The sequence below is a fragment of the Diprion similis genome, chromosome 6 (genome assembly GCF_021155765.1).
Source record: "Diprion similis isolate iyDipSimi1 chromosome 6, iyDipSimi1.1, whole genome shotgun sequence".
NCBI classification, from domain to species: domain Eukaryota; kingdom Metazoa; phylum Arthropoda; class Insecta; order Hymenoptera; family Diprionidae; genus Diprion; species Diprion similis.
The window spans coordinates 7126673-7152936 of record NC_060110.1 but is presented as its reverse complement, the minus strand read 5'-3'; the positions used below and the strand labels follow the sequence as shown (position 1 = coordinate 7152936).

General features: G+C 37.5%; 8 protein-coding genes across 18 annotated transcripts; 3 read left to right on the top strand and 5 right to left on the bottom strand.

Annotated features, from left to right (window-relative positions):
* Positions 1–7: 7 nt before the first annotated feature.
* Positions 8–5259, bottom strand: LOC124407283 (N-acetylneuraminate 9-O-acetyltransferase). 3 transcript variants are annotated; one of them, XM_046883281.1, is made up of 11 exons: positions 4835–5259; positions 4664–4760; positions 3505–3763; positions 3167–3424; positions 2096–2331; positions 1801–2022; positions 1401–1722; positions 1057–1296; positions 687–977; positions 351–569; positions 8–274 (listed from the first exon to the last, which is right to left on the bottom strand). In XM_046883281.1, exons 1-11 carry the CDS (start codon positions 4947–4949, stop codon positions 149–151), a joined length of 2385 nt encoding a protein of 794 aa, XP_046739237.1. In that variant the 5' UTR covers positions 4950–5259; the 3' UTR covers positions 8–148. The 3 variants fall into 3 exon arrangements, with proteins under 3 accessions (XP_046739237.1, XP_046739239.1, XP_046739238.1); XM_046883282.1 differs by having other exon boundaries at positions 10–274; positions 4664–4744; positions 4835–4952; XM_046883283.1 differs by lacking the exons at positions 4664–4760; positions 4835–5259 and having other exon boundaries at positions 9–274; positions 3501–3671.
* A 1127-nt stretch (positions 5260–6386) lies between these two features.
* On the bottom strand, positions 6387–7318 carry LOC124407294. 2 transcript variants are annotated; one of them, XM_046883306.1, is made up of 3 exons: positions 7166–7318; positions 6948–7087; positions 6387–6875 (listed from the first exon to the last, which is right to left on the bottom strand). In XM_046883306.1, the coding sequence occupies exons 1-3, from the start codon at positions 7298–7300 to the stop codon at positions 6761–6763; spliced, it is 390 nt and encodes a 129-aa protein (XP_046739262.1). In that variant the 5' UTR covers positions 7301–7318; the 3' UTR covers positions 6387–6760. The 2 variants fall into 2 exon arrangements, with proteins under 2 accessions (XP_046739262.1, XP_046739263.1); XM_046883307.1 differs by having other exon boundaries at positions 6948–7084.
* Positions 7319–7458: 140 nt separating this feature from the next.
* LOC124407291 (probable proline--tRNA ligase, mitochondrial) lies at positions 7459–10226 on the top strand. 2 transcript variants are annotated; one of them, XM_046883301.1, is made up of 6 exons: positions 7459–7655; positions 7741–7992; positions 8443–8704; positions 8787–8968; positions 9624–9836; positions 9900–10226. In XM_046883301.1, exons 1-6 carry the CDS (start codon positions 7542–7544, stop codon positions 10224–10226), a joined length of 1350 nt encoding a protein of 449 aa, XP_046739257.1. In that variant the 5' UTR covers positions 7459–7541. The 2 variants fall into 2 exon arrangements, with proteins under 2 accessions (XP_046739257.1, XP_046739258.1); XM_046883302.1 differs by lacking the exon at positions 8787–8968 and having other exon boundaries at positions 8443–8649.
* Positions 9998–13803, bottom strand: LOC124407289 (sulfite oxidase, mitochondrial). Of its 2 annotated transcripts, XM_046883298.1 has the most exons (8): positions 13526–13803; positions 13211–13253; positions 11763–12419; positions 11488–11674; positions 11291–11416; positions 11010–11202; positions 10728–10928; positions 9998–10670 (listed from the first exon to the last, which is right to left on the bottom strand). In XM_046883298.1, exons 2-8 carry the CDS (start codon positions 13246–13248, stop codon positions 10372–10374), a joined length of 1701 nt encoding a protein of 566 aa, XP_046739254.1. In that variant the 5' UTR covers positions 13249–13253; positions 13526–13803; the 3' UTR covers positions 9998–10371. The 2 variants fall into 2 exon arrangements, with proteins under 2 accessions (XP_046739254.1, XP_046739253.1); XM_046883297.1 differs by having other exon boundaries at positions 13211–13803.
* A 129-nt stretch (positions 13804–13932) lies between these two features.
* LOC124407285 (armadillo-like helical domain-containing protein 3) lies at positions 13933–19979 on the top strand. Its single transcript, XM_046883284.1, has 11 exons — positions 13933–14231; positions 14312–14510; positions 16020–16305; positions 17131–17264; positions 17347–17557; positions 17630–17924; positions 17999–18231; positions 18316–18548; positions 18626–18752; positions 18841–19115; positions 19199–19979. The coding sequence occupies exons 2-11, from the start codon at positions 14364–14366 to the stop codon at positions 19289–19291; spliced, it is 2034 nt and encodes a 677-aa protein (XP_046739240.1). The 5' UTR covers positions 13933–14231; positions 14312–14363; the 3' UTR covers positions 19292–19979.
* On the bottom strand, positions 14998–16094 carry LOC124407295. The gene is made up of 3 exons (XM_046883308.1): positions 15985–16094; positions 15246–15566; positions 14998–15177 (listed from the first exon to the last, which is right to left on the bottom strand). Exons 1-3 carry the CDS (start codon positions 16003–16005, stop codon positions 15172–15174), a joined length of 348 nt encoding a protein of 115 aa, XP_046739264.1. The 5' UTR covers positions 16006–16094; the 3' UTR covers positions 14998–15171.
* Positions 19980–20549: 570 nt separating the features above from the next.
* On the bottom strand, positions 20550–22101 carry LOC124406900 (hydroxymethylglutaryl-CoA lyase, mitochondrial). Of its 3 annotated transcripts, none has more exons than XM_046882570.1 (2): positions 22083–22101; positions 20550–21591 (listed from the first exon to the last, which is right to left on the bottom strand). In XM_046882570.1, the coding sequence occupies exon 2, from the start codon at positions 21573–21575 to the stop codon at positions 20613–20615; it is 963 nt and encodes a 320-aa protein (XP_046738526.1). In that variant the 5' UTR covers positions 21576–21591; positions 22083–22101; the 3' UTR covers positions 20550–20612. The 3 variants fall into 3 exon arrangements, with proteins under 3 accessions (XP_046738526.1, XP_046738525.1, XP_046738522.1); XM_046882569.1 differs by lacking the exon at positions 22083–22101 and adding an exon at positions 21679–21795; XM_046882566.1 differs by lacking the exon at positions 22083–22101 and adding an exon at positions 21683–21794.
* Positions 22102–22106: 5 nt separating this feature from the next.
* On the top strand, positions 22107–26042 carry LOC124406898 (protein farnesyltransferase subunit beta). Of its 4 annotated transcripts, none has more exons than XM_046882565.1 (8): positions 22107–22125; positions 22816–22947; positions 23019–23162; positions 23480–23718; positions 23815–24115; positions 24365–24600; positions 24672–24881; positions 25659–26042. In XM_046882565.1, the coding sequence occupies exons 2-7, from the start codon at positions 22819–22821 to the stop codon at positions 24877–24879; spliced, it is 1257 nt and encodes a 418-aa protein (XP_046738521.1). In that variant the 5' UTR covers positions 22107–22125; positions 22816–22818; the 3' UTR covers positions 24880–24881; positions 25659–26042. The 4 variants fall into 4 exon arrangements, with proteins under 4 accessions (XP_046738521.1, XP_046738518.1, XP_046738519.1 ...); XM_046882562.1 differs by lacking the exon at positions 22107–22125 and adding an exon at positions 22485–22709; XM_046882563.1 differs by lacking the exon at positions 22107–22125 and adding an exon at positions 22500–22632.
* The last annotated feature ends 222 nt before the right edge of the window (positions 26043–26264 follow it).

Sequence of the window (26264 nt, the reverse complement as noted above, 5' to 3'; positions counted from 1 at the left end):
AGGGCAATGTTAGAAAAAATGTTTGGAAATGTTTAGGAAATGAAAAATTGTTGTACGAAATTTCAACAATGGTTTACCCCTCGATTTTTGTTTTCATACTTGTTAACAGGATCCTAGTTCATAAAAGGCAGTGAAATAATGAAAATATTCAAAACATTCCATCGTGTATACCGATTGGTACCAAGACAGCAATAAAGAGCAACAAATTTCGCGCAACATGCCTCCAGTCATTTGGCACAGCATAAGGAGCCAGAATATGGGTCAGCCGGCAAATCTGAAGGGGAGAAAAATATTTCAAACCATTTTTGCATCTTTATAATAACATTAAATCACAAATAACTAGTCCTTACCTCGTGACTGGCGCAGATAAAAATGAACGATGTGACTAGTAGATTGAGAACTGGAAATCGTGGTAGTAGAACTAAAACTCCATGGGAATCTGCGGCCAGCCAAACGTGTCCCTGACCGACAAGCGTTTCCAGACTAATACGACCTAGACCAGCCAAAAGTGCAGAGTGCTTTCCTCGCAGAGCCAGTGATGCATTTCTTAGTACAATGTATCCGACAATCTAAGCACGCATCACAAATTTTTAAGATTCAATTAAACACTTATGCATGAATGAACAATAGTGTTACTTCGTTCTGGCACAACCAAGTTTTTCAACTTCAATAGACATTTAAATTACCGGTATAAAAGCGACATAAGAATGAACTTCTTCACATTCTGAGGCAGAATGACAAATCATTGTGAATGTGCTATAGGCAGCAAGAGAAACCAGTGCCAGTACAGGGGCCAGTGCCATTCCCGGAACGTGATCAAGCCTCTGCAGCGCTAGCAGACCTGCACCGAATCCAACACCCCATGCAACACTGTATCTGTCGACCCGCCATCGGGACCACCACTCGCGTATATCGTCATCTGTGGTTACAAACAGTGCCTTCCATGGGCGGGTCACGAAAACCTTTTCAAAAAACACCTGACAGGATTTGGATTCAATGATTAATATTAGAATAGATGGTCGATAACATTTTTTTCTTTAACAATATTCCACCAACCTCAGACATGTAGAGAATAGTTATGACACTCATAAGTCCTAGTAATTTTAGCGCTAGGTATAACAACGCCCTCGGACCGTGCTCAGCCAAACTCCCTGAGTGAACTCGAGGTGGTAACCAAGCCAAGACATAAACGACCAGGAACCAAAATGAGACCAGCGGCACGAAGTGGTAAAACTGATACGGTCGATTCATACACAAGCATAAGGATACAGTGAGCAAATTGAGCCTGAAAAGAACCTGGGGAGCGTCGACAAGTAGTAAGTTTTTCCAATTGTTCTCTTTCTTTTTCCCGTTTCATGGACAAGGAAACTACGAATTTTTATGCGACTAAATTCTCTTACCCTCGCGAATCTGACCAGGGATACATCCCCTCTCTGCCAGAAATAACAGAAATGCCCATAGCCTGATAGGAATAAGTAAGCAGAATTGATCAGCCTTAAGTGCATGTAAATTGGGAGAACATTTCTTGCTCCTGTTACATGGTATATTAGCACCACAGCCTGCATAAGTCCTCGCAACTCATCTGTTTGCTCTCTGTTCAAAGCTCTGGGTCCTCCCTCTCTTTCCTCGGTAAAAAACAGACCGAGAGCCAATATGTATCCCAAGGGTAACCAGAAGCTGAATTCACTGTAGTATTTGTTTTCTTTCATGAAGAAATTCGTCCTGTAATATTTCAATACTAGTTGAAATTCAATTTGCAGTACATATCTTGAACATGGAGGATTTTAGTGCCCAGCTTACCTGTCGCAAAGGTAAAAATATGCCAAAATAACTGATAGAAGTGCCAGCGAGGTAATTAGTGAATAAAAATCCTGTTCCTGATTTTGCTCAGACTTAGGATCATCGCATTCGGTTACTTCATCGTTTTTTTCCACCTCCTGGAGCATCACTCGCGAGTACAAGTAGCCTGAACGGTATTGACAAATCCTTCGGTAAACCCAAGCACTGCTACCCATTAATGTGCTGAATAATCGAAACATATCTCTTGAAGAAACAGAATTTTAGAAATGAAAGATAGCACTTTTGTAACTCTCACCACAATGCTAAGACAGAAAATGTCAGTAGTTGTAAAGTCGTGGCAGCTTCTGGATAGCTGCAACAACTGCCATCGTCAAAATTCATATGATCATTGCAGTAGGTGTTGAGCAGAAGTTGTACTTTGTGGCGAAGCGATAGAGGGCTGGCCAGATAGCCGTCCGGACTTTGTTCCAAGACTCCAGCCCCAACCAATTTACTGCTCTCCCAAAGATGGGCCGAACTGTGAGACAGTATCTGTTGAGAGAGTGGTAGATTTTTTTTTTCTTCCGAGTTTACTTGTGGGGTATATATGGTGAACGGCTAGAAAAGTGTGTACCTTTCATGAATTTCTATCTTGATAGCCAATGATTGAATTCGATTGGGATTTATTTTATTCAGATGTGTGTAGATCGAACTTCTTTCACGTATTTTTTTAATCCAAATTATTTCCTGGCTGCACTGTTATTGACAATAATGTTGACCATTTTGCTCAGTAGCATCTCTTGTGATGCCCATAATATATCAAAAACGGCTCAACTAAATTACTTATTTAGAGACAATATTTTTGGCTTGTTAATTCTCTTCGCTACCATCCCACGTTTTTTCAATTTTGTTCCCCTTTTTTGTCAGTGAAATGAAAAATTTCCTAAATTTTGTACGAAAAATCAAATTTCACTTTGAACAGTTGAAAAACAGGAGAAAAAATTTTCGGATGAGAAAGAGGATAAACTGTCCAAGGATACTATCTTCAAGATTAGAGAAAATCCATAGGCCATTTTTTAGTTTTCGTGGGCACCTCGAAACATGTCACCGAACGAAATGGTTGATATTAATCACAATAACAAAGCTTTCTATTGATTATTTCCAATCAAAGAAAAATATAAAAATGAAGCTTGATCTACAGACTTTTGAATAAAACAAACCCCAATCGAATTGAACAGTTGGTTGTCGAGATATCAATTTGTAAAATTCACCTAGTTTTTCTCCTCTCTAATCGTATATACCCCATTAATCGTTCTTAACTACTAATACATGTTTTTTTTTTTAAGATAAGATGATGTCTTCTTGCGAATCGTTTACTCTGAATCACCTCCGTAGCTGCCTTGTTGCAAATATTGATCTTTGTGTTGTCGATACTGGAAAGCTGCGAGGGAAGTCTTTCCTTCAGTATTGGATCCTGCATCATCCAAAGAAGTCTAATTCCCTTTTCAGCGAGGGCATCTGCAGGTTGCACGAGTCTAACAAGTCCTCTACTATAATCAGAGTACAATTTCACCTCGCTGGCGTTGTTTATTAGAATATCAGCTGCTGCACATCCGGCAACTACCATACTCGGCGCTTGGCCATCCTAAAATATAGAAAATTGTGTTACATTTACGAGTTTGAATTTGTTCTGGCTTGATATTGCTGTCAGCAATTCTTACACACCATCCAGCCTCTGAAATCTTCTGACATAGTATCATCCAGTCTTGGCCTCCACAGGAACTGAACGTTTAGTTTCAATTGTATGTCATTGAAACTCAAATCCGCATTCTCAAGCAGCTTTGCTGAGTCCGCAGGTTTTCCGTCGACGCTGAACTGTGATACAAATGACTTGTACAATTGCTGAACCCTGGCATCTCCGGTAAATACAAAGTGATTTCGGTGACCCATGAATGCCAGATACCTAAGACATCTCCGGCTGTCCCTAAGATTATATCAAGACTAATTTGAAGAAATAAGTAGAATAAATGAAAGGTGTAGACTTCGAGGTTCCAAAATTCAGTTGAAACTAAAATCAGATTGCGCAAATCGAAAATCAAGATTTACCCACAGTAAATGTTAAGGGTCGATTGTGTGCCTTTCAATTTTCTTGTTTTCATACATTTACCAGTATTGGTTTTGCTAATTGATTAGAAATAATTTTGATTTATTATATTGCCTTGAGAATGAAAAAAATCCGAAAAATAAAAAATAATTGTGAGATTTTAAGTTGCAGCATTTGAATTTAGTCATAAAATATTCAGTTCTTTAACCAAAAATATTTCAAGTAATAAAACGTAGGTATCAGTTTCCATGTTTACATAGATAAGAAATATTGACTCTACCTAACGTTAAGTTTCTCGATATAAAGTGAAATTGTATTTCATAGAGTTGATAGACTAATGAATTTTGTTCACTTATGTGCTGTTGAAGGGCCAAATTTTTTTGATAGTTAAAAAACATCACCACACTTTATGCAAAACAGTATTCATAAGTAATTGTAAAACCCAGCTTATGATACGAAAAAAAATTTTTTTGCACACAACAGTCCCTCACAATGTAAAATGTCTGTGAGCTGTTTTGAAGTGATTTTGAATTTTAGTTGGAGTGTTTAGTGCATCCTAATTCAGAAACATAGTTAGGTAGAAAAAAAATGTCAAACATATTCTTTTGTGATTGCACTCAATTTTTACAAAAAAAATACATGCGAAGGCTTCTTGGCAGCAAAATTGAATTCTAAAGCTAGAAGACAAGAGAAGCTCACAGTTTTGTTTTCGATGATTCAAAAAACAAAAGATTGCTTTCCTGTGAATAACTATTGACTGGAACTATTTAAAATCATTACGTTTGGGTATAATGATGCATCATGCATCCGTAGGGTTGCCATTCTTTGTCACCTTTGTACCTTCCCTCAGTCAAAAGCCATCTACATGAGTCGCTGCCTTGAAATTTAAGGAAAAATCATATAGAATAAGGAAAGAAGTAATGAGACTTCATTCTCACAAATATTCTTTACCATAAATAAGATGCATCACACCATGATATACAATGAAACAGAGAACTAGAGCTGCTGCAAGTTTTTTTGCACTAGCTACAGTTATCAGGCTTATGAAGTGCTCTGCGGACGTCATTCTTTGTTCTTCTGTTCAATTTTTTGTTTTATTTTCCTTTTTTTTGGCTGGACGCCCTCGAGCGGATTATTTGAAATTTCTGAAATTTCCCATTACTTAAAAACTTTCTTTTACCACCGGCACCGAAACCTTTTTCCTGGTAGGCAGCATAACCTCAGTCCATCTCGGTAGCTTGAAACAAGATATCTTGTACTTATCATATGCCGTGTGTAAACATTGTCAGGTTCAAATTTTGTTCCGAAAATAATCGCGTCGATTATTTTACGTCCACATTTTTTGTTTCTAATTTTTTCACGAAACAATTTTAAACGTCAAACTGTGATAAACGTGTCAAAGTTCGAATATCAAAACATGTTTGTAATTTCAGGTCAGGTTAGATTCGATAGCTGATGATTTCAAACCACGGTCTTGAACTGTAGGTTTCGACGTGGGCCTCTTAACGTGCCAAGCCGCCAGCGTCGCTGCGATCGAGGGATATATTTCATTATCGAAAATGTAAACAAAACCAACATGTGTATACATTCATCAATCACACGAACGATGTAGGTTATGTTTATGTATCCCACGATCGAAGCGCTGCCTGGATTTTTTTCAATAGTGGATTCGCTGCCTCCTATTGAAAAAATTCTGCCCGAGTTGCAAGAGCTGTGCATTAAGACGGTGTTTTAAACGTCGATTTGGTCAATATATAATACATACACGGCTAAACAGCACTAATAGCGCTATAAGAGTGCGTTCCGGAATTAACTGGCAGCGCTAAGAGCTCCTTAGGACAGAGACGGAACCACGCACGGACTCCGCAGCGCAAAAGCGATAAAAGATTATATATCGGAATTGACTGCCCGCGGTGCACTCTGAGTGCGATTTCCGTAGTTTTCAACCAATAGCAAAGGCGAAAATCTTGGAAGAACGTACTTTAAAAAATGACTTAAAATTCGGAGTATCTAAGTGGTAAGAATGAAAATTGGAAAAAAAATCACACCCACTCATAATATTAATAATCACTCCTGCGATTTCATGAACAATACAGACAAAATTCAAAACCCGTTGTACAAATTTGCACCTGTGTGTAATCGAAGTATATTACTAAATAAAATATGAGATCATCAAAAGATCGAAGATAATATTTAACGAGAAAGCGAAATATTACGGTAATTAATTTTACACTATTCGAAAGGAAAATCACGGTCGACCACTAGAGTTATAATCAACTTTTCAAGTGGCGAAATTACAGTGTACGTATGTATGCATTATCCATAACGTATTGTATAATGGATTCGTTGACTCCCATTCACATTTTCTTGGTATTTAAAACCTCGTCAATATATTTATAAAAATTGGGGCTGTGTCGAGGCATCTGCGAAATCAGAATCTGTACTGTACAGAAATGAATAGCGCCAGATTGTATAATTGTCACATTTATTTACAATCGTTTCAAATCAGTATAATGTATAGACAGAATAACTAAGCCCTAATATTTAATCACAACCACATATTTGACTAATTGTTATATATCCCAGATTGAATAATAATATTGTACAATACATGCATTATATAAATTATGATTTAGATCATGAAATATTGCACATCGTAAAAAAGGCCTCTTGAAAAATCTACGATCTTACGCATAGAATTTGTATAGCAAATTTTGAAAACGTTTTGAAAATATTTTAGGAATTTTAAAAATGAACATTTTTTTACTTTACCTATATACAAACACACACGTAGACGTTACAAAAATTACATTATCAAACCGTCAAATTTTTTGTTTGTGCTTCTCAATCGGTGATGCGAATAATTTGTTTATCTCACTAATTCCTGTACAGCCTGAGCTGATCTTCAAGCTGCTCCATTGAAGATACTTGGAAGGTATCGCTCTGTTCTTGGAGCAGCTTTAGGATGGCCGCTAACTGCTGTGCCTCAGCTCTAAAGAATATAAAGTATAAACGTTAAAATATAAGGATCAGTATGTTGCATACAGAAAATCGATTCAAATACTCTTTCTCTATTGAACGTTGCTCCGGCGTAAGGTGTTTCTCAGCCAATTTTTGTTTCGCCAGTTTGTACTGAGTTTGCAAACTGCAAAGCTCTGCCTCAGATCCCGTCTTCACATCATAGTCACTATTTTTTACTGCCTTCTGTAATAATTAATTAATGATAATGATTTCCCAAAAATTAGTCACGCAACGTTCACAGTCGTATTTCGTGAAACACACCTGCTTTTTGTCGAAAAAAAAACGCCCCCAAAAGTTAATGCCAACAGCCAAGCACGAGATGATCATGCTGAACGTGTAGAACCAGGTCAAATTGGCGTAATAAATTTTAATATTGCCTGCTAAATCGTCGAACATCTCTATTAACGCGCACTCATAATTTTTTATCAAACCAAGATAAGTGTCTCGTGTCGTGCCGCTTCAAGGTTAACTCGCATCGTAGCAGAAACTAGCAGAAGACGCAACGCTGACAGCCAGCAGACGGCGTGTATGCGATTTGCGATAATCTACACAAACACGTTTAGGAAGTGACCTGTCGCGTGGGTAATAACGTTGAATTTCGGGGGCCTCGAATAAGGCTCAAAAAGCTGATTTGAAAATGTCGAAGAAGCTATTACCACGGGTGAACAGAATTTCGAAGTTATTTCAACCTTTGAATATCATACCGAAAGATAGTAAACCCAGAGATGAAGTACCCTCGAAAAGTTATAAGGTACGATTCCCAAATTCATCGATGAATACTAAATGTGTCGGCATGCTCTCTTTTTCTTGCCTCTGTTATTCTTATTTTTATCCAGCTTATGGTAGATATGGGGATAATTCGCCAGTCTAGCACCGGGATGTACAACTTGTTGCCTCTGGGCTTGCGGGCCTTGGAGAAACTGAATACTCTTGTTGACGAAGAAATGGCAAATATAGACGCGCAGAAAGTACTTCTGCCTCACCTTGTACCGAGCAAGCTGTGGAAGGCAACTGGTCGATTAGAAGCCGCTGAAAACGAGCTGTTCATGCTACATGATCGGCATCAAAAACAGTACATACTAAGTCCTGTATGATAAACACTAATCAATCATGTGATTATTACTATATAGAATAAGCAAACGTATTTAGATGTCACCTTGAGATCCTGCAGATCATAACACAGACTATACTCATATACTAAACAAAACATTCAGGAAATCAAAATAAGAGCTTCTAAATCGGATGGATTTGATAAAAATTGTCATCAGTCTCAGGTGAAGATTATAGTTCTGCAAAAAAAGTTTTCAACATCAAAGTCTGCTTTCATAGATTTTTCCCCATCTTTTTATAGCAAAGCTATTTAGTTTCTGTTAGCCAATTTAGTCCAGAATAAACCTTGAATTTCCTTCCTTATATTTAAAAAATCTAACGTGTCATTAACATGAAAAGGAAAATATGAGATTGAGCAGGTATATACACGAAAATTAACATTTTCTCTGCCATTGATTACAACTTATGTCACATTTACTCATTCCCAGACCCATGAGGAAGCTGTCACCAACCTAATTGCCTCTATTAGTCCGTTGTCACAGAAGACGTTACCAATCAAACTGTATCAGATCTCAAGCAAATGGCGAGACGAAATCAAGCCTAGATTGGGTGTCTTACGAGGACGAGAATTCACTATGAAGGACCTGTACACATTTGACGCTGACTTAGATAAAGCAAAGGAGACTTACGACCTGGTGTGCAAAGCTTATGATAATCTCTTCCAAAGAATCGGTGTCGGATTTGTAAAAGGTTTCATTAAAAACTGCTGTCTTCATTTAAAGCAAAACTTTTTTTCCAAAGGCAAGCAAATTGTAAATAAATATACTTTTAGTCGCTGCTGACACGGGCAACATTGGTGGTTCATTTTCTAATGAATATCACTATATATCACACATCGGAGAGGCTGTTGTTGTTAGTTGCACTGGTTGCAACTACGCTGCCAACACTGAGATTCACAACAAATCTACTTGTCCGCAGTGCCAACGAGAATTACATCATAGCACCAGTGTCGAGGTAGTTTTTGAGGGGGTTTATACAAGTAAAGGGCTGAAAAAGTGAACGAATTTTGAGACTTCCTTTTTTGACAAACGATTATTCCATATGATTGCGGTTTGTGTTTATTCAGTATATGGAGGTTGGTTTGAATGTTTTTTTAATTAAAATTAATTACTGGGAAGAATTGTTATTGATAATAACATCAACCATTTTGCAGAGTGACATGTGTTGAGGTGTCCCGATTATTTAAAAAATAGCTGACCTGATTTACTTCTTTGGAGACATTAGTCTTGCATAGTTGTTTTTTTGCCATGATCTGGAATTTTTTTTCTTAATATTAGTGACCATTCGAAATTGAAATTCGATTTCTGGTCTAAATTTTACGAAATATTTTATCATGGTTGATCACAATAACTTCTATTTTTCTCTGAAAACAGTGAAACGGGAAGTTGAAAAAAAAATGTGAATGAAGTTCGATGTAGATACGTTTGAATAATTTAAACCCCAATCAAATTTAATAATTGGTTGTCAGGATAATTCCAAAAATTCACCCAATTTTTCAGCTCTCTACTCACATCTACTACCTTAGCAAGGTACATATGCACTGTCATCACGTTCAACTGTATTTTACGATTCGCTTGACATTCTGAAGTATTGTCTGTTTTGATTTCAGGTAGGACATACGTTTCTCTTGGGAACCAAATACTCTGAACCCCTAAAGGCCACATATATAGCCAATGGAAAACCAGCACCATTGATAATGGGGTGTTTTGGCTTGGGTTTAACTCGAATTCTTGGAGCAGCCCTTGAAATTTTATCAAGTGATGAAGAGCTGAGATGGCCCCGTCCTTTGGTACCCTACGAAGTCTGTGTGATACCCCCAAAGGTGAATTTGATGTCATATGACCCATACCTCTATGCAAATTCTCATTTCTGAATCTTTCTTTAGGATGGAAGTAAAGAAACCTCAGCATCTCGTTATGCAGACGATATTTATCAAGTTATTCAGCAATCTGGTATGGACGTGATTCTCGATGACAGAACCCATTTCACAATTGGTAAACGTATGATCGATGCGAGGAAAACTGGGTATCCATATATCGTAGTGGTTGGAAAAAGATCCACTGAGCCCAGACCAATTTTTGAAATACATGATCTTTACGAAGATAAACAGCTGAATTTGAGTTTCGAGGGCGTCATAGATTACATGCGTACTACGAACGACGACCAAACCACTCGGCACCAGATGAGTGAAGTGTATTATAAATCAAATTAGTGCCAATAATTAGAATTATGATATAGACTTTGATAGGTAATAAAATTCCGTAATGTTTCTATCTACCATGCCGATTGAGGATATTGATTTTAATTAGGTACTTCTTAATCATCCAACTGATTGTGAGTTGTGTATTTTATTTTTTTTATTTCAAATCAATTTTAACTCTGTGATAAGCGTTATTTAGTACACCTCTAAGATTCCAGATGTTCTTAAATGATTCCGGCTGAACATTGTACATCGAATCTACAGCCTTAGCCCAAATTTCAACATTCTTATCCCCTTCTTTGACCGGAATTTCAACTTGCCACAACGTCCAACTCCAGTGACGTCCAGGTTTAGATAAATCTTGGGCCACAAATTCGGCTGTATGCCAGGTGTCGCCACCATCGATCGTCACATCGACTCTAACTATTTTTTGGCCTCCACCTGACCATGCATATCCTGTAAAACAAGGGATATCAGTCCAGTTTAATTATGACTGATTGTCATCTACCTCACCTGCTACTTTAATTTTCCCATTTTGGACTACGACTTGATCGCCAGGTTGCGGAGTACAGATTGCAGAAATTACTGGCAATTCCTGTATCGCAGGTGATTTGGAGAAATCAACAGTGTCCCAATCAGTGCTTGGTGAAAATCCCTTGTAGTCACCCTGCTGCCATTGTGATTCACTTTCGTGCTTTGATACAATGATTCGACCTGCGAAGGCATGTATTGTGTTTACAAATCGATGCACCACCACATTCCAATCATTTCAACTTTTTATTCGCTACTTCTCACCTAGCCATTTTACATTCCTCGCTCCCACCACTCCAGGAACAACAACTCTTATAGGAAATCCATGATCTCTGGGCAGTGGCTCCCCATTCATTTCATACGCTAATATAACGTCCCCTTTAGGGTCTATTGCTTTGCTTATCGGTATACTAGAGCCGTAAGGTGAGTTCATAGGGTCCAAGTCAAGTCCTTCGAACTGTGGATGACAAAAAAAAAATTTAAGCTAAGCACGAAAAACTCTACAAAAAAATGTTTCACACAATGTTATCGATTAACACTCCTACTTGTATGTGCTCATAGTCTTCCTCTTTGACGTTTAGTTCGTTTAAAATATCGCACAGTTTGGCTCCTGACCACGTTGCATTTCCAACAGCTCCGACACTCCAGCTCAGTCCTTTTACTGCCTTTACCTGTTGTACAAGAGATAATAGTTTTTTAAAATCAGGTATGAATATTTAATTCACACTCGAGTCAAAGCTACCTTTGCCATCTCTGATCGTCTGTTACCAGCACACATTATCGCACTGCTCACAGTGTGCTTTGGATATTTCTTAATGTCATCTAGCCTCAGTACTTTCTTGGTATCCTCTTCTATCGCTATTTCAAGTTCATAAGTTTGAGGATCTACGTCAGGAACTGGAAGGTGATTTCTAACGTAGAAAAGATCCCTGAGAACACAATTCAAAATTATCCAACTATCGGCTGTTTGTAACAGTGAAATTCGGGTGTGATTAATATGAAATGAAACCAACTAACGAGGGTGTGTGAAAACTCTCAACTAGCAACGGTGCAGGTGTTTCTGCATTGAATGGTTTCGGGTTATTTATTATTAAAATCTTGTGCCTCTGTGGATCATTCGCATAAGGATCCTCCATTCCTTCAATGGCAGTTGATGCTTCTTCCTTGGAAATATTTCCAATTCGCATCGATTCCAGCAGATCGTGGATATCACGCTTATTGTGATTAGAAAATATCATCCAAAATGGTTCAATGGAGCCACCAGCAGCCATAATTATCTTTCCAGCACCACCAGGATGCTTCTCAATAAAATCTGTTATGTCATAGACACCTTGCTTGTACGTCACCCAAATACCGTCATTCTTATTGTCATGTTTAGCCACCTCTGACAAAGTATAAGATTTATAGCTCGAGTCAAATTCTCCAGGACTAGAGGTTTGTCTAGAGTGTGACTCAATCCCATGTTCCCGAGCAAAAGCTCTCCACTTGCTCGATGTATAGTAATAGTAAAATCCGAGTATCGATACCACCCCAATACATCCAATATACTTCTTATATCCATCTTTTGAAAAGTTTTCACGTGACGAATGGTACGCTCGTTTGTGCAATAGATATTTATTCTTCAGAACGTACAATGAGCCATATCCCGCTGGCTTTACCAATAGTGCAGTGGATCTAAAGTGAAATAAAACAAATCTAGCTGTAAGCAAAGATTGGTAAGTTGAATGAGATTGAAAAGTCTTAACAGGAGTTTATGTAATCGAGATTTTCCTTTCTGTCTTTTTTTAAGACTTTCGGTTTAAGTTACAAAATATTTTATTTTTATCACAGATATTGAGATTTTTGGATACAAGGTTTCACGTCCAATCAAAATCAAGCTTGAGACATGATATTTTCAATAATTATTCACATAATTAATACTTGATTTAATTCGAGGATTGCCAGGATTGTCAGTAAAATGATAAAACTGTAACTTTTTTTTTTAAATATACACATGCAATGAGACGATTTGCTAAATGAAATTGTCTAATTTTATATTTTAGATCTGTAAGTCAGTACATGTAAAAAAAACCGCAATCGATTTGATCAAAACGCAACTTTCATAAGTTTCTTATTACAAACCTGTTTAAGGATATTCTGGTAAAAAATTACAAGACATTCTACAACAATGGAAAATAGTGTAGATTGTGTTGAAAAATTAATTGCTTAGCGATTAGCGAGTGATACAGATTTTTATTATTAGCATACGATAATCAAGAATTGTGACATAACACCAATCCAACGATAACCCCGGTTAAAAAACGTAATCACAAATTACGAAATACCGACAAAGAACAATATCACTCATAGGAGTGGTAATTTGTGTATGGTTCCACTGTGATTTGCATAAAAAAATACGTTCAACTATCCGGGATTTTTGCTAACAAGGAACAGCAAGTAAATTAGCTGCTGTAATAATGGATTACCTGTCTTTAGCACGGCAAAGTATCCGTAAATACAGCATGTTTCCTTATTGGCAATGAATTCAACAATCTGTTAATAATCCATTTTTTGAAATCCTTTTGAAGGAAAAGGTGTGAACGTTCGACTTTCAAGCAGAAATAAACTGTGTGAGAGAGATGAGAGAGAAATCGCGATTTGCAATAATCGTTGATGAAAATCGACTACCTTCTCGTTTGACTTTCGGCGACAATAACGGAATAACCTATCCGAGGGTTAAGCAGTACGGACTACACGCTTGTATTTGCGTGCGTAATACGCATCAATAAACAAATTCTTACAAGCTCTCGATTTCGACATAGTTCGGCAGGGAGGTTATCGCCCCACCTGGCAATGCCCGGCATTTATCATCCGTATGTAGTACAGAGGATCGCTGTCAGTGTCAATGTCATTAGTTTTTTAAACGGGTAAGAAGTCGCATGACAGGTTTAATGATAAAATGGCGATTACCGAGCGGCTGGTGACCGAGGTTATTTTTACCCTTTTTACTCATTTGCAACTTGTTATTGTTGCATCCTACAACGAGAAGCTGTAAACAGGTACGTGGCCTCGAGTAGGTGAGACCATGATCTAATGAAGGAACATATGATGTGTTCCTGCGCAGCCATATGTACGTACCAATTTCTAAGAACGACCATATGAAGGCCATCTTGGATTTTCAACGAATTCCATTAGAGATCATTTAGAAAATGGTTTCCATACGGGCGGCGCAGAGCGGGACAAAAAGGCGCCTGCCGGAGGAATGCATCTCATGTTCACTGGTTACGCGCAGTACCGTCTGTAAACAAGCATCTGCATCTCACAATTTCCGCCCTTCCCCTTCAATCACACGATTAATTTAATAATACGTCATTTCAGCTCCGGTTTATTAGATTAGCTGATCGGAATCCGACTGATCTAACATTGTGGCACTTCCTTTTAGCTCGGCTTGCTTCCCGTTTCATCCTGATATCCGACACTTGGAGGTTAGGCCTTGTCAACTGTCAGTGAGTATCTGCGTGTTGGAGTTGAGGCACTTTTTACCTTCAAAACTGGGAATATGAAAGTAAGGTCCGTTTACAGGTACTTACATAGGCCGATAAATGGTGGCTGAAGGATAAAACTCAAGCCAAGATAACGATGGCAATGCGAAAGAGAAGTGGCTCTGGATCCAAACGACAGTATAGGGAAAAAATATTACTCATATACGAGAGCTTTTTCAAGGGGGATGAACCCACACTTACCAATCCTCATTTTTGGGATGAACTTTTTCTCCTCAAACCAAAGGTCTGTCGCCACTCGAACGTTTGCTAATCATTACTATTTATATAAAGACTCACTGACACAGTAGCTTTTTTTCTCAACTTCTCTCTTAGCCTGATTACTAGTAGAAGGAGTTACTTATTTTTCAGGTACAGGATTTTTCTACTGCGTGCTAAATTCGAATTGCGTCATAGTTCGTGCGGAAATTTTTATATTTTTGTGCAATACCGTTCCCAAAATAACAATTAAAAAAAATCATGGCTTTAATGGTAGATGGAGTTTAATCGGTATACAATATTTCTCCGCACAATGTGCAGTTGATAGGTTTGATTAAAACTATGTGGAACAATTGGAATATTTCAAAAATAAATAATACCTCCCATAAAACAAGATCCCAAGTTCAAAAAGGAAATTTGTTTTAACAAAGTGATGATTTCAGCAAAGAAAATTTCAATCTTGCTCCACTGTTTTCAATTTTTGCTCCAAAGTAGTATTTATTGCAGTTATGGTAATGGTCGACTCTTCCTTTGAATCACAGTGAAATCATTCGAACAGGAGGGCTCTATTCCATCAAATATGATCAATTTATAAAATTACACCTGCTTAAATGCCAGAGTTTTTTTTTTTCATTTTTCTTAAAGTGAAAAGCTTGCTCCCCGTCATATAGAAAGCTTCTTTCGTTCATTTAGCACTATAAAATAAAGAAAGGATAAATATTCCACAATTTACTAGCTATTAGCTACCAAAAATGAGGAAGACCTTTCTGTCTTTCGATCCACGTCCGAATGGGAGCCATTTCTTTTTTTCCTCTAGCTTTGTGAGACCTTCAGTTTCGCTTAATTTTTTTGACAACCACATTTTTGGCTTAGACTCTGCCACTGATGCTTGTTTCTCATTGTTTTGTGAATCGCAAGGATCTGTTCCTCTTGACTTAGATTCGTCCGCCTTTATACTGCTAGGCATAAATTTGCATTTGAAATTGAACCAAGCTTCGCTGGTTTGGATCCTGTACTTTATGCATCTTAATTGAAAAACGCATATTCGCCCGTAGTACTTTGTCATTTCCCAGGAAGGAATTGCCTTTGAAACCAAAAATCAAATTTGCCCATTACTTTTATGCTATTTAAAAAAAATTCCAGACTGTCTTCGGGTAGGAAAAACCCATATAGCCTGCTTACCTGTACTACTTTCGAAAATAATTTTCCAATAACCATGTTATTGGTCGCGTGAAAGCCGTCATAACATCATGAAATAACAATTTCAGAATGAATGACACCTCATCAAATCTTATTACATAAATCACGAAAAAAATAAATTGAAGTTCATTTTTTACTTGAAACAAATTATTAGTTGCACAATAGCAAATATTGAACACAAATTTTACAGCATTGATGGGTGGTTAGAATTTATCCTCTCCTGTCAAATGAATTATGATATTGTAACAATTGAAGTATGAACTGAATGCAATGCTCAAAACTCCCATTGAAAAACAATTCACCTTATCCAATTGCTTGACCATCTCTTTTTACACAGGTAGCGCAAATTGAGGCTGAAATATTACGTTTAGCTGTAGACCAGCTCAGTACAGTGAGAGAAAATCTTAATGCTTTGGTATGCCACTGTGTTGATACTCTGGCACACGAGCACCACATCAGAGTAGTGTATGCGCTGCAAACATTGTCTGCTGTAATTCAAGCAATGTATAAAAAGGCTGACCAAGGTGACTGTGGATTTAATTTAATCGATAATCTGGTCGGTTTTGACTCCGCTGAACAGAGAATGACAACACTAATGCGGCACTGCAATAACTTCATCACTGGTAAGGCATTTTATTTAATTTAAAAGGGGTATATACGAGTAGATTACTAAAAAACTGGGTGGATTTGGAGAATTCATATCTTGACAACTAGTTGTGCAATTTGATTGGGTTTATTTTTTTCAATAGTATGTAGATCCAATTGAGCATTATTTATGTATCTTTTTGATTGGAATCAATTGGTACGAAGCTTTTTTATTGACAGTAACATAATTGATTTTGCTCAGTGACATGCTTTGCGATGCTTATGATATCTAAAAAAGAGCTCAACTGGATTTCTTCAATTTTGGAAACAGATATTCATGGGTACTTTATGCTGTTTGCTGTGATAAAAAATTTTTTTTTTTTTTTTTTAATCAAAATGGCGACGATATTATACTGAAATTCAATTTTTCATCTCAAGTTTCACGATATTTATATTTAATCATCATAAAAATCCGGTGTTTTAGAAAATCATCTGATTGTATCTAGGAGATAAACTATCCAAGAATACTGTCACCGAATTTCAAGTAAGTCGGTATAGTTGTTTTTCAGATAGCGTGGGCACCACAAAAAATGTCAACGAGCAGAATGATTAACGTTATTGTCAGTAACAATGTTTTCTATTAATTGATTCAAATAATATTAAATACGCAAATTGAAACTTGATGTACATACTTTGGAATAAAACAAAGCCCATTCAAATTTAATAATTGGTTGTCGAGACATAAATACTCAAAATTCACCCGCCTTTTCAGCTGTCTACATTGTATAACCCTGTGAATCAGAGTATTTTTTCAATCAGTTGTTAATCCTGAAGTATCGACATTAATTTTTTTTTTATTTCAGGCGAATACCCAGATAGCTTAAAGGCCTTATGCCTTAAACTTTTACTGATAATAGTTACCGGCACGGATAATGTTAGCCAGAACACATTGCTTGAATACGTCATGTTGAACAGTGTATTCGAATCACTAGTGCAGGTTGATACTATTCTTATTTATTTATAGGTCTAGCTAAAGCCAGTTTTGTAAAATTTCTGTAACCAGTATCATTGCTTCGCAGCTATTAAGAGACACCAAAACAAGGAGTCAGCATGGTCATGACGCAGTGCTACTCTTGACACTTCTAGTGAACTACAGGAAACACGAAAGTGCCAATCCCTACATAGTTAAGCTTTCAATTCTAGATGACGAAGTAGCACTGAATGGCTATGGTCAAGTGATATCGACATCATTAACTGATTTTTGTCGACAATTCGACCAACAGAGAGCAGGTGAAACTCCACTAAACAATATAAAATGAAACTTATTTTGACATTATCTAATAACTAAATAAATTCCTTTAGACATTCAAGCTTCTTGGTTGTCATCGTTGACGAATATGGTAGGCAGCATGTTTGTAGGTGAGGAAGAAGCAAAGACTCAACAAATCCGCGCTAATAACGCGCTACTGTTGGCACTTTATGAAGCGACACATTTAAATAGATATTTTGTTACTACATTGGCACATATACAGAGCGACACAAGTGCACCACCTTCACCAAATAATACCTTAGGCCCAAATGCAGTTGCCCCCGGGGCTCAACCTCAAGATATAATGGCACAGCCAGTCAATCTCTTGGCAACATTTTTTGAATACTGGTAAGAATGTTATTGCCTTCAAAACTTTGCTGGCATAAAGACAAACTTTATTCATTTCATGAATTTGATTGCAGTTCCATCGTCACGCAAGGCATTAAAACTCAGGGGAATAAAACCGACGCTATAACTGCTAACGTAAAGCTTTGCTTTCTCATTCTGAGTTGCATTGCTGAAGATCAATATGCCAACAGTTTGATCCACGATGCTAACTTGGCCTTCAAAGCTCAACTGCACAGATTACCCATGAGACATAGGAAACTCCAGGAAAAGGTGGCTCTAATTCAACCGTTAGCTGCCACACTACTGGGTAAAAACTATTTTTTTTTTTTTTACAAGTACTGAGGGTTCAATAATCGCTTTAAATACTGATATCGATTTACAATATTCTCAGACTTGTTGGTTGAATTTATAATGACACACATGATGAAGAATTTTCCAATCGAATTGTATCTTCAGTGTATCGGAGTTTTGCAAAGATTGCTTTGCTATCAGAAAAGGTGCCGTGTAAGGCTTGGTTATCAATGGAGGGAGCTATGGACTGCGTTGATTCATCTGTTGAAGTATCTCACCACTGCCGAAAGTCAGTTGGCTAAGAAAATGAACATATTTCATCTGGCCATCCAGGTAAACCCCCGTGGAGTGAACTACGCGCTGGCTGATCAAGTCCTTCCTGTCTGACAAAATAATTTTCTCATTTCAAGATCGTCAACATTTTAAATCTCTTCATTACGTATGGAGATACCTTTCTATCATCACCGAGCAGTTACGACGAATTATTTTACGAAATAATAAGAATGCGGGCCGTTTTCACGAATCTGAATGCTATGGGTAAATGATGAACTAGTGTTCAATTTTATAAACATCCTTCTAATGTTTCACAGGGTTGATTAATGATCTGCTTGTATTTTCCACCCAGCCCTTAGGTATTCGACGAGTGATATTTGCGAGTTCAAAGAACATGCTTTGAAGTTGACAAACTGCTTAGTCAACGTGCGAGATATTATAAATCACTTTACTCCGAAGATTGATACTTGGTTAGCAAGTCAGAGTCTTTCAACACCAACTGAAGAACAGATTTTAGCTGTTGTTATTCAGAATTATGACAGTCTTACTTTAAAGCTACAAGATAGCTTAGATCAGTACGAAAGATACTCCGAAAAACCGAAGCATACTGCTTTCTTCACAAATATGGTAAGGAAGTTCCGTGCCGGTGATTGTTGCAAACTGTAACATATACTTTGTGTCCGTTTTGATCGATTTTGAATTTATTGCAGGTAAGAGGAGTTGTGATTGATACAAGAGGATCCATAGACTTGAGCACGTTGGATACTCAGGCCATTCTACAAGAATTTTCTAGCTTTTCGTAGCGATGAAGTATGTAAGGAATAAGGGTCATTTTTAGTAACCCTTAATCATCTTCAACATAATGATATATATACAATATATACTGCATCAGAAAATCTACAGATGAGTATAAATTGTACAAAAAAAAAAAAAAAAAAAAAAAATGATCGTGCCATAAATTGGGTTTTTTGTGTAGTGGGGGTTTCAAAATTTTGCTTTCTTTGATGTTTTTCAATTATTGTTGTTACATTTTATATAACGCAAGCATATTTTACATGTTTTTCATGCTTGTGTCTGGTATATAAAGTAACTGTTTTAGCGATGGTGAGAGTAAGTTACGACTGCACATGCATAGAATACAATGTACATTGTGTATCTAGGGTAGAAAGTAGATAATTCCCGCCCACGAGTGCGGAGTTTGTGGCACGAGCCAAGACCACAGTTCTAAACTGCGTATGAATGAGAGATTGCGTATCCACCCACAATATACACAATGTTTTTCCTCACACCTGTGAGGATAGGGAATAATAATGGGAGAATAATATATAGAAGGATTCACAAATTCTGCCCTAGAAGTGTGTACTGGAAATAATTTCAAAGTTTTGACGTATTGCAGAGTGAGACAGATGTTATTGTGTGATTGATAGATAACGTCGAGTAAGATTCAGCATCTTCTAGTTCCGAATTCACATCAAAGAAGTCATGCTCATTTAAAAAATTAGAATTATTTTTAAGATATTCGCTTTCATTCCATAAAATCGTCTATCGCGCATAGTTTCGCTAACGAAGTTTACGTTTTTACCAATGTGAAACGTACTCACTTTTATAATAACCGCAATCATCCTTCTATTTTGGGTTTGCATATGTCCATAATAATTTCCTCCACATTAAACAGAGCAATTATTAGATTTACTGTTAACGTAAGGTGTAATATATACAGCAATTTTCTGAGTGAATTTAAGTTAAAATAGCCATAAGGTAATCGTAAATTAAAGATATAGGGAAAGCTCGATTTCCTACTGATGGAATATGAAATGCGTAAAAAAAACTGAGAATAAAAATTTAATATTGTCTAAGATTATCGCGTGGACATTATTTAATCTTGATTTTTCGAAAAATTCTTAATGCTCTAGAGCAGGTGAGTTACTCGGAGATAAATTGATAGCTAACGCATGTTAGTATTTTTTTGTTTAATTAGTAGTGTATTTAAAAAAAAAATTTTCTGCATTTTACAATGATTTTCACATGCTTTTCCACATTAGTTTTTCATCCTGTCGAGCTCGTTTTTTGTATTTGAAAAACAGTATTTGCATATTACAACGATTATCACAGATTTTCTCCAAATTAGTTTTTCATTCTGGTGAGCTTCTCTTTTCCAAGTACTGCAACACCGACTTTGGATCTGTTCTCTCTACGAATTTGTGTGCTGATGTAATCTCCGACATCAATAATTTTGTTCAAATCGACGCCAGACTCAAGACCTTGCCCATTGAGAAAGTACAGTAAATCTTCCGTTGCAACATTTCCAGAAGCACCAGCGGCGTACGGACAGCCTCCGAGACCAGCAACAGATGAGTCGAATATTCTGATACCAAAATCTAAGCTAGAATAAATGTTTGCTAATGCTTGTCCAAAAGTATCATGGCAATGAAGTGCAAACTCAGAGAAGGTTCCAGATGGGGATAAAGTTTTTAACTCGTTGAGAACTGCTTTTATCTTTCTGGGCGTTCCAACGCCAATGGTATCACCCAATGATACCTCATAGCATCCAAGTTCGAGCATGGATGCAGCGAGGCTTGCTACGACTGACGGTTTAACTTCACCTTCATATGGACATCCAACGATGCAAGATATGTAGGCTCTGACTCTGATATTGCGATGCGCAGCCTGTTCTGTGATTAGAGAAAACCTTTCAATGCTCTTTGCAATCGAACAGTTTATGTTCTTTCTGCTGAATGCTTCCGAAGCTGCACCAAAGATGGCAACTTCCTTCACACCGGCATCCAAAGCCTGTTGCAATCCCTGGAGGTTTGGAACCAGGACGGGGTAGCTAACGCCAGGTTTGACGTTGATACCTTTGAAGACTTCCTCGTTGTCCCCCATCTGTGGAATCCATTTGGGAGAAACAAAACTCGTTGCTTCTATAGTCTTCAGACCAGTTTCAGAGAGTTTATTTATAAAACTGATTTTTGTCAAAGCTGGTACGATAACTGACTCATTTTGCAATCCATCGCGTGGCCCCACTTCGACTATTCTAACATAGTTACTGAAGTGTCTCGCTATCTTCCTCCAACTGGGATTCAACATTTTGGTTCTCACAGTCCTGTACCAAAGTAAAATAAGATTAATTTGATGGTACGCATCAGTTGGGACAATGTTGTGCAGCATTTCTTGACCAACTGATAATTACCCGCATTACAGTTTTTTGAGCTTAATCGTATTTAAAGATGCAAAATCGATTATCTTTCTTGTATTGGATCACTTGTGAAGAAAATAATTGCCTGATGCAAAGATATTTGGTGAAATGGAGAGAGAAAAACTTTCATCGATATACCTGCATAAATTTAACGACTTGTGCAACACAGCTTGTCATTTTGCTAATTACTGAAATTATAACGCTAATCGAACGAGTTAAGGCGTGATTTTACGTATACTAAATATTACATGATTATTTATTTTACATACATTTATCGAAAAATGATAAAATTGAATTTTTCTCATTATTCTTTTCATTTCTATTTCATTATTTTTGTTTTCAATTTAAAATACCACCTTGTAGTAAATATATACCGAAAATTCGATTCCTCTGATACTTACAACACCTTGAAGGCTTACTGCAATAAAATATATTTACCAGATATTTAAAGTATTCGAAAAACCGGCTAGCTTGTATGACTGTGATAAGAGAATAAAAGGTCGTCAGTGCGAACTCGGTCGACGATAATGTCCCCTTATCTAGTAAATAAACATAAGTACAAATCTGGCGCAACTCAAATTTCATTCGTCAAATATATTCATGAGGAATCAGTGATCAACACAATCGCCCAATCTAACCTAAGCCCATCTACCTAGCTTAATCTATCATAAATTAGTTCTCGAATTACGATCCGATTTTTATCATGCAAAAAAACCATGTGTTCGTGTAGTCAAAATCTTGATAAGCCTTAAACAGTTCGAATAAAAATTATGACCGTAATGACGCGATCTAACCTAACCTAACCTAACCTAACCTAACCCAACACAACTTTCTCGGATCCTCCGGGTGTCAGAAACGAAAAACCCAAGAATTCAAGTAATTTCGACGCTCTATTTCTGGCATTCACGTGCCGTTGTGGGGTAACGCAAGGAGTATGCAGGCATAAAAGAAACGTTGACTGAAGATATATTAATGCGAGAGCATACCGAGTTCTTTACCATCGGACAGAATACCCGCTATACACCGTAATTTAACATATCGACGCTCATTGCTTGTTTCGTAACATTATAACCTTTGCCAAGAAAAAAACAGCCGAAATCATTCATAATCTTGTCATACCGATTTTTTTAGGTTATGTGTGACTGGGAATCAATCGACGCCGAAGATGAGGCTGAAGAAAAAATGGTATTCAAACGGTATGAGGACTTGATTAATGACAAACAGGATACTGAAGGTTTTGAGACTGTCAGTTCTGACATGCAGGTATGAATTGTGTCTGCTGCTGACATTGGAGTAATTTTTCAAACTGCTAATACACTTATTTCTGTCTTCAGGATGAGGTTGAAACTACCGTACTGAAGATTTATCAAGTCATGCAGCACCTCCAAGACCTTGAGGGTAAACTTCCACTACTCGCAAGAGATAATCATGTGTTCTACCTCAAAACTTCCTTGACGCATCTTTCGCAGTCATATGAGGTAATGAGTTCTTTGTACATATAGCAAATTGTACATCAAAGAGTCCAAGTAGGTTTTTTATGCACAGCGGAAGTTTTCAATTCGAGTTATGAGTTCTGTAAAGCAATATTGTAAACATCCGAGGCAAAAAAGACCAGAATTCCAAGTTCTGCCTACTTTCACTGTAGCAAAATCTTGTCTCAGATCTTAATTTGTTCAAAGCAGTTTTAGACACACTCAATTCAAATTTTCCCATTCGCTAAATGCACAAATACAACACAAAAATACAAAGAAAAGTATAATCCACAAGCAAGATAACCGCAATTACTTTGTGATAGTGTCTCGATAGCAGCAGACCTTGGCTCTGTTACTGGATACTTCATGCTTTGCAAATACTAGGGGAAAGATTAGAAGACGAAGATTATTCTCACATAGCAGGATTCTTAGCAAAATGCCAATCACCAGAAGGTGGTTTTGGTGGAGGTCCAGGGCAACACCCCCATCTGGCAACAACCTACGCAGCTGTGAATGCTCTCTGCACAATTGGGACTCCAGAAGCTTATCAAACAATAGATAGGTAAACTCTAAGCAACATTCAAATACTTCACAATAACTCCGCAATAGTATTTAAAAAAACATTAAATTAATTCAATTTGATAAATTACCTTCGCAGGCAGACGCTCTGCCGATTCTTGTCTTCTTTGAGAGATGATGAGGGAGCGTTCAGTATGCACATTGGGGGAGAAGTTGACATACGAGGGGCATATTGTGCCGTTTCTGTGGCCAGATTAACTAACGTGTATCATCCGGAAATGTTCAAGAATACCGGAGAGTGGATAGCAAGTTGCCAGACATGGGAAGGTGGCTTTGGTGGCTGCCCAGGCATGGAAGCTCACGGAGGATACACTTTTTGTGCTCTGGCTGCATTACTGTTACTCGAGAAGTCCAAACTGTGTGATATATCATCGTTACTGGTACGATTGAAAACCAACAATTTTTGTATATTTGTTTCACTTCTAAGTTTACAGCACTGATTCATGACCTTGGGAATAAAATCAATTGAATCCTCAACTTCATGTCTAGAAAATGACGATAAATGTATTTGAAAACCAGAAAGTACGTCTATTGTCATAGACAGTGATGAAAACTTGTGTCACAAAAGTGAATCCTATGCTAAAGTACGGTTTGACATAAAAAAATGAAATACCAAACTGTTGTTGCAGAGGTGGACTGTGAACAGGCAAATGCGACTTGAAGGAGGTTTTCAAGGCAGAACTAATAAGCTCGTCGATGGATGTTACTCTTTCTGGCAAGGTGGCGCCTTTCCCTTAATACACGCACTTTTATGCGAACAAGGATACAAATCGGATTTCTGGCTCTACGACCAGGAAGCACTACAAAAGTACCTACTAGCCTGCTGTCAGCATCCATCAGGAGGGCTATTAGACAAACCAGACAAGTAATGAGAAAAAAATAAGGCGTACATGATTAGCAATTGTATCACTATAACACAATTCATTTTTTTTTCAGGCCCAGAGACGTATACCACACGTGCTACACGCTAAGTGGATTATCTGTTGCCCAAAATTCGCCTGTATCTGTGGTCATTGGCAGCCGTCGGAACAATGCTGTTGACACTGTGCATCCAGTCTACAACTTGGTCCAAACTTGTGCATCTGCAGCTCTTAATTACTTTAATACGTTAAAGATTCCAGAATTGGACACCATGTGCCGTTGAATGTTAAGGTGCTTATAAAGTCGCGTTGCACACCTCGAAACCGGGGTGGGCCAAAAATCCTATACTGCTCAAGTGATCGGAACGAAACTTGGGCAATTGATACTTTATTTTGGCAAAAATTGGAGCGACGTTTTTGGTGTTTGAAAATTTTTTAAAAATTTACAGATCGGTTATCACTCATCGAAATTGGGAAAATTTTCACAGTTGCACCAAAAGGATCGAACTATTCAGTATGATGCCACTCGTCGCTAATGAAACACACTCTTTAAGCTCAGTCCCATAAGATTTGTTGGTAAACTGACGAAATGGCAGCTGATCTGGTTTTCGATTACGAAGAACACCGATATCTCATTTTGGCCACATCTTTTACCGACATGCGTGTAATCTCGGTAAAAAATTACCGGCTTGCGTGTAAGGTCGATAAAAAATGTCGCCAAAATGAGATGTCTGTGTTCTTTGTAATCGTAAAAACAAATCAGCTGCCTTTTCGTAATTTTACCATTAAATCTTATGGGACTGGGCTCAATGTGTTGGTTTCATCAGCGCCAAGTGGCATTGTACCGGAAGTTTAATCCTTTCGTGCAACTGAAAATTTTCCCAATTCCGGTGAGTTATAACTGATCTGTAAATTTTTTTTATATATTGTCAAAAACAAAAATTCGCTCCACTTTTTACCAAATTAAGGCATCAATTACCCAAGTTACATGATGATTGCTTGATCAGTATAGGAGTTTTGGCTCGCTGCATTTTCACGGAGTACAACGCGACTTTATAAGCACCTTAACGGACAAAGGACTATCGACTTGGGTATTTCCTACTTGATCTTCATTTCAGTCTATTGACAGTTCACAGGGTAAACTCGTTGGTAAAATCGTTTGAATAATTCAAAGAGCAGGGACGTCTTTTAACGATTTTGGTTGTGCCAGTACCCTATGTATACGCCTCTAAAGTATCGCCAACTTATCTTGGCCTGTTTTATTTTGGTCATTTTATGCGGGACTCTCAATAACAATTCAGAAACACCAATTGTGATGACTGTTCTAGTCAATCAGTGCATCTATGCGTTGACAAAAGAATCTTAAAGACAGTGAAAGACATATTGCGCTGTGTCTAGACAAAACGTAGCGAATGGTGTGGTGGGATTGCAATTCGTTTTTGCAAGGTCACAGGACTGTCACAAACATTTGCCCAGGGCTAACCATCTTTGACTATATTCAGTTACCGGTCAGTGTAATCATGAGAGGAATTGACATTTACTTGAAAACTCGATCGATTAAATAGTTTATAAGCTTGAGCCATGTGTTTCTAATTATAATTAATAACGTGTAGCTGATGGGAGATTTACAATTGTGAAAGCAGGCTACCGCTTACAATAAACACATTAC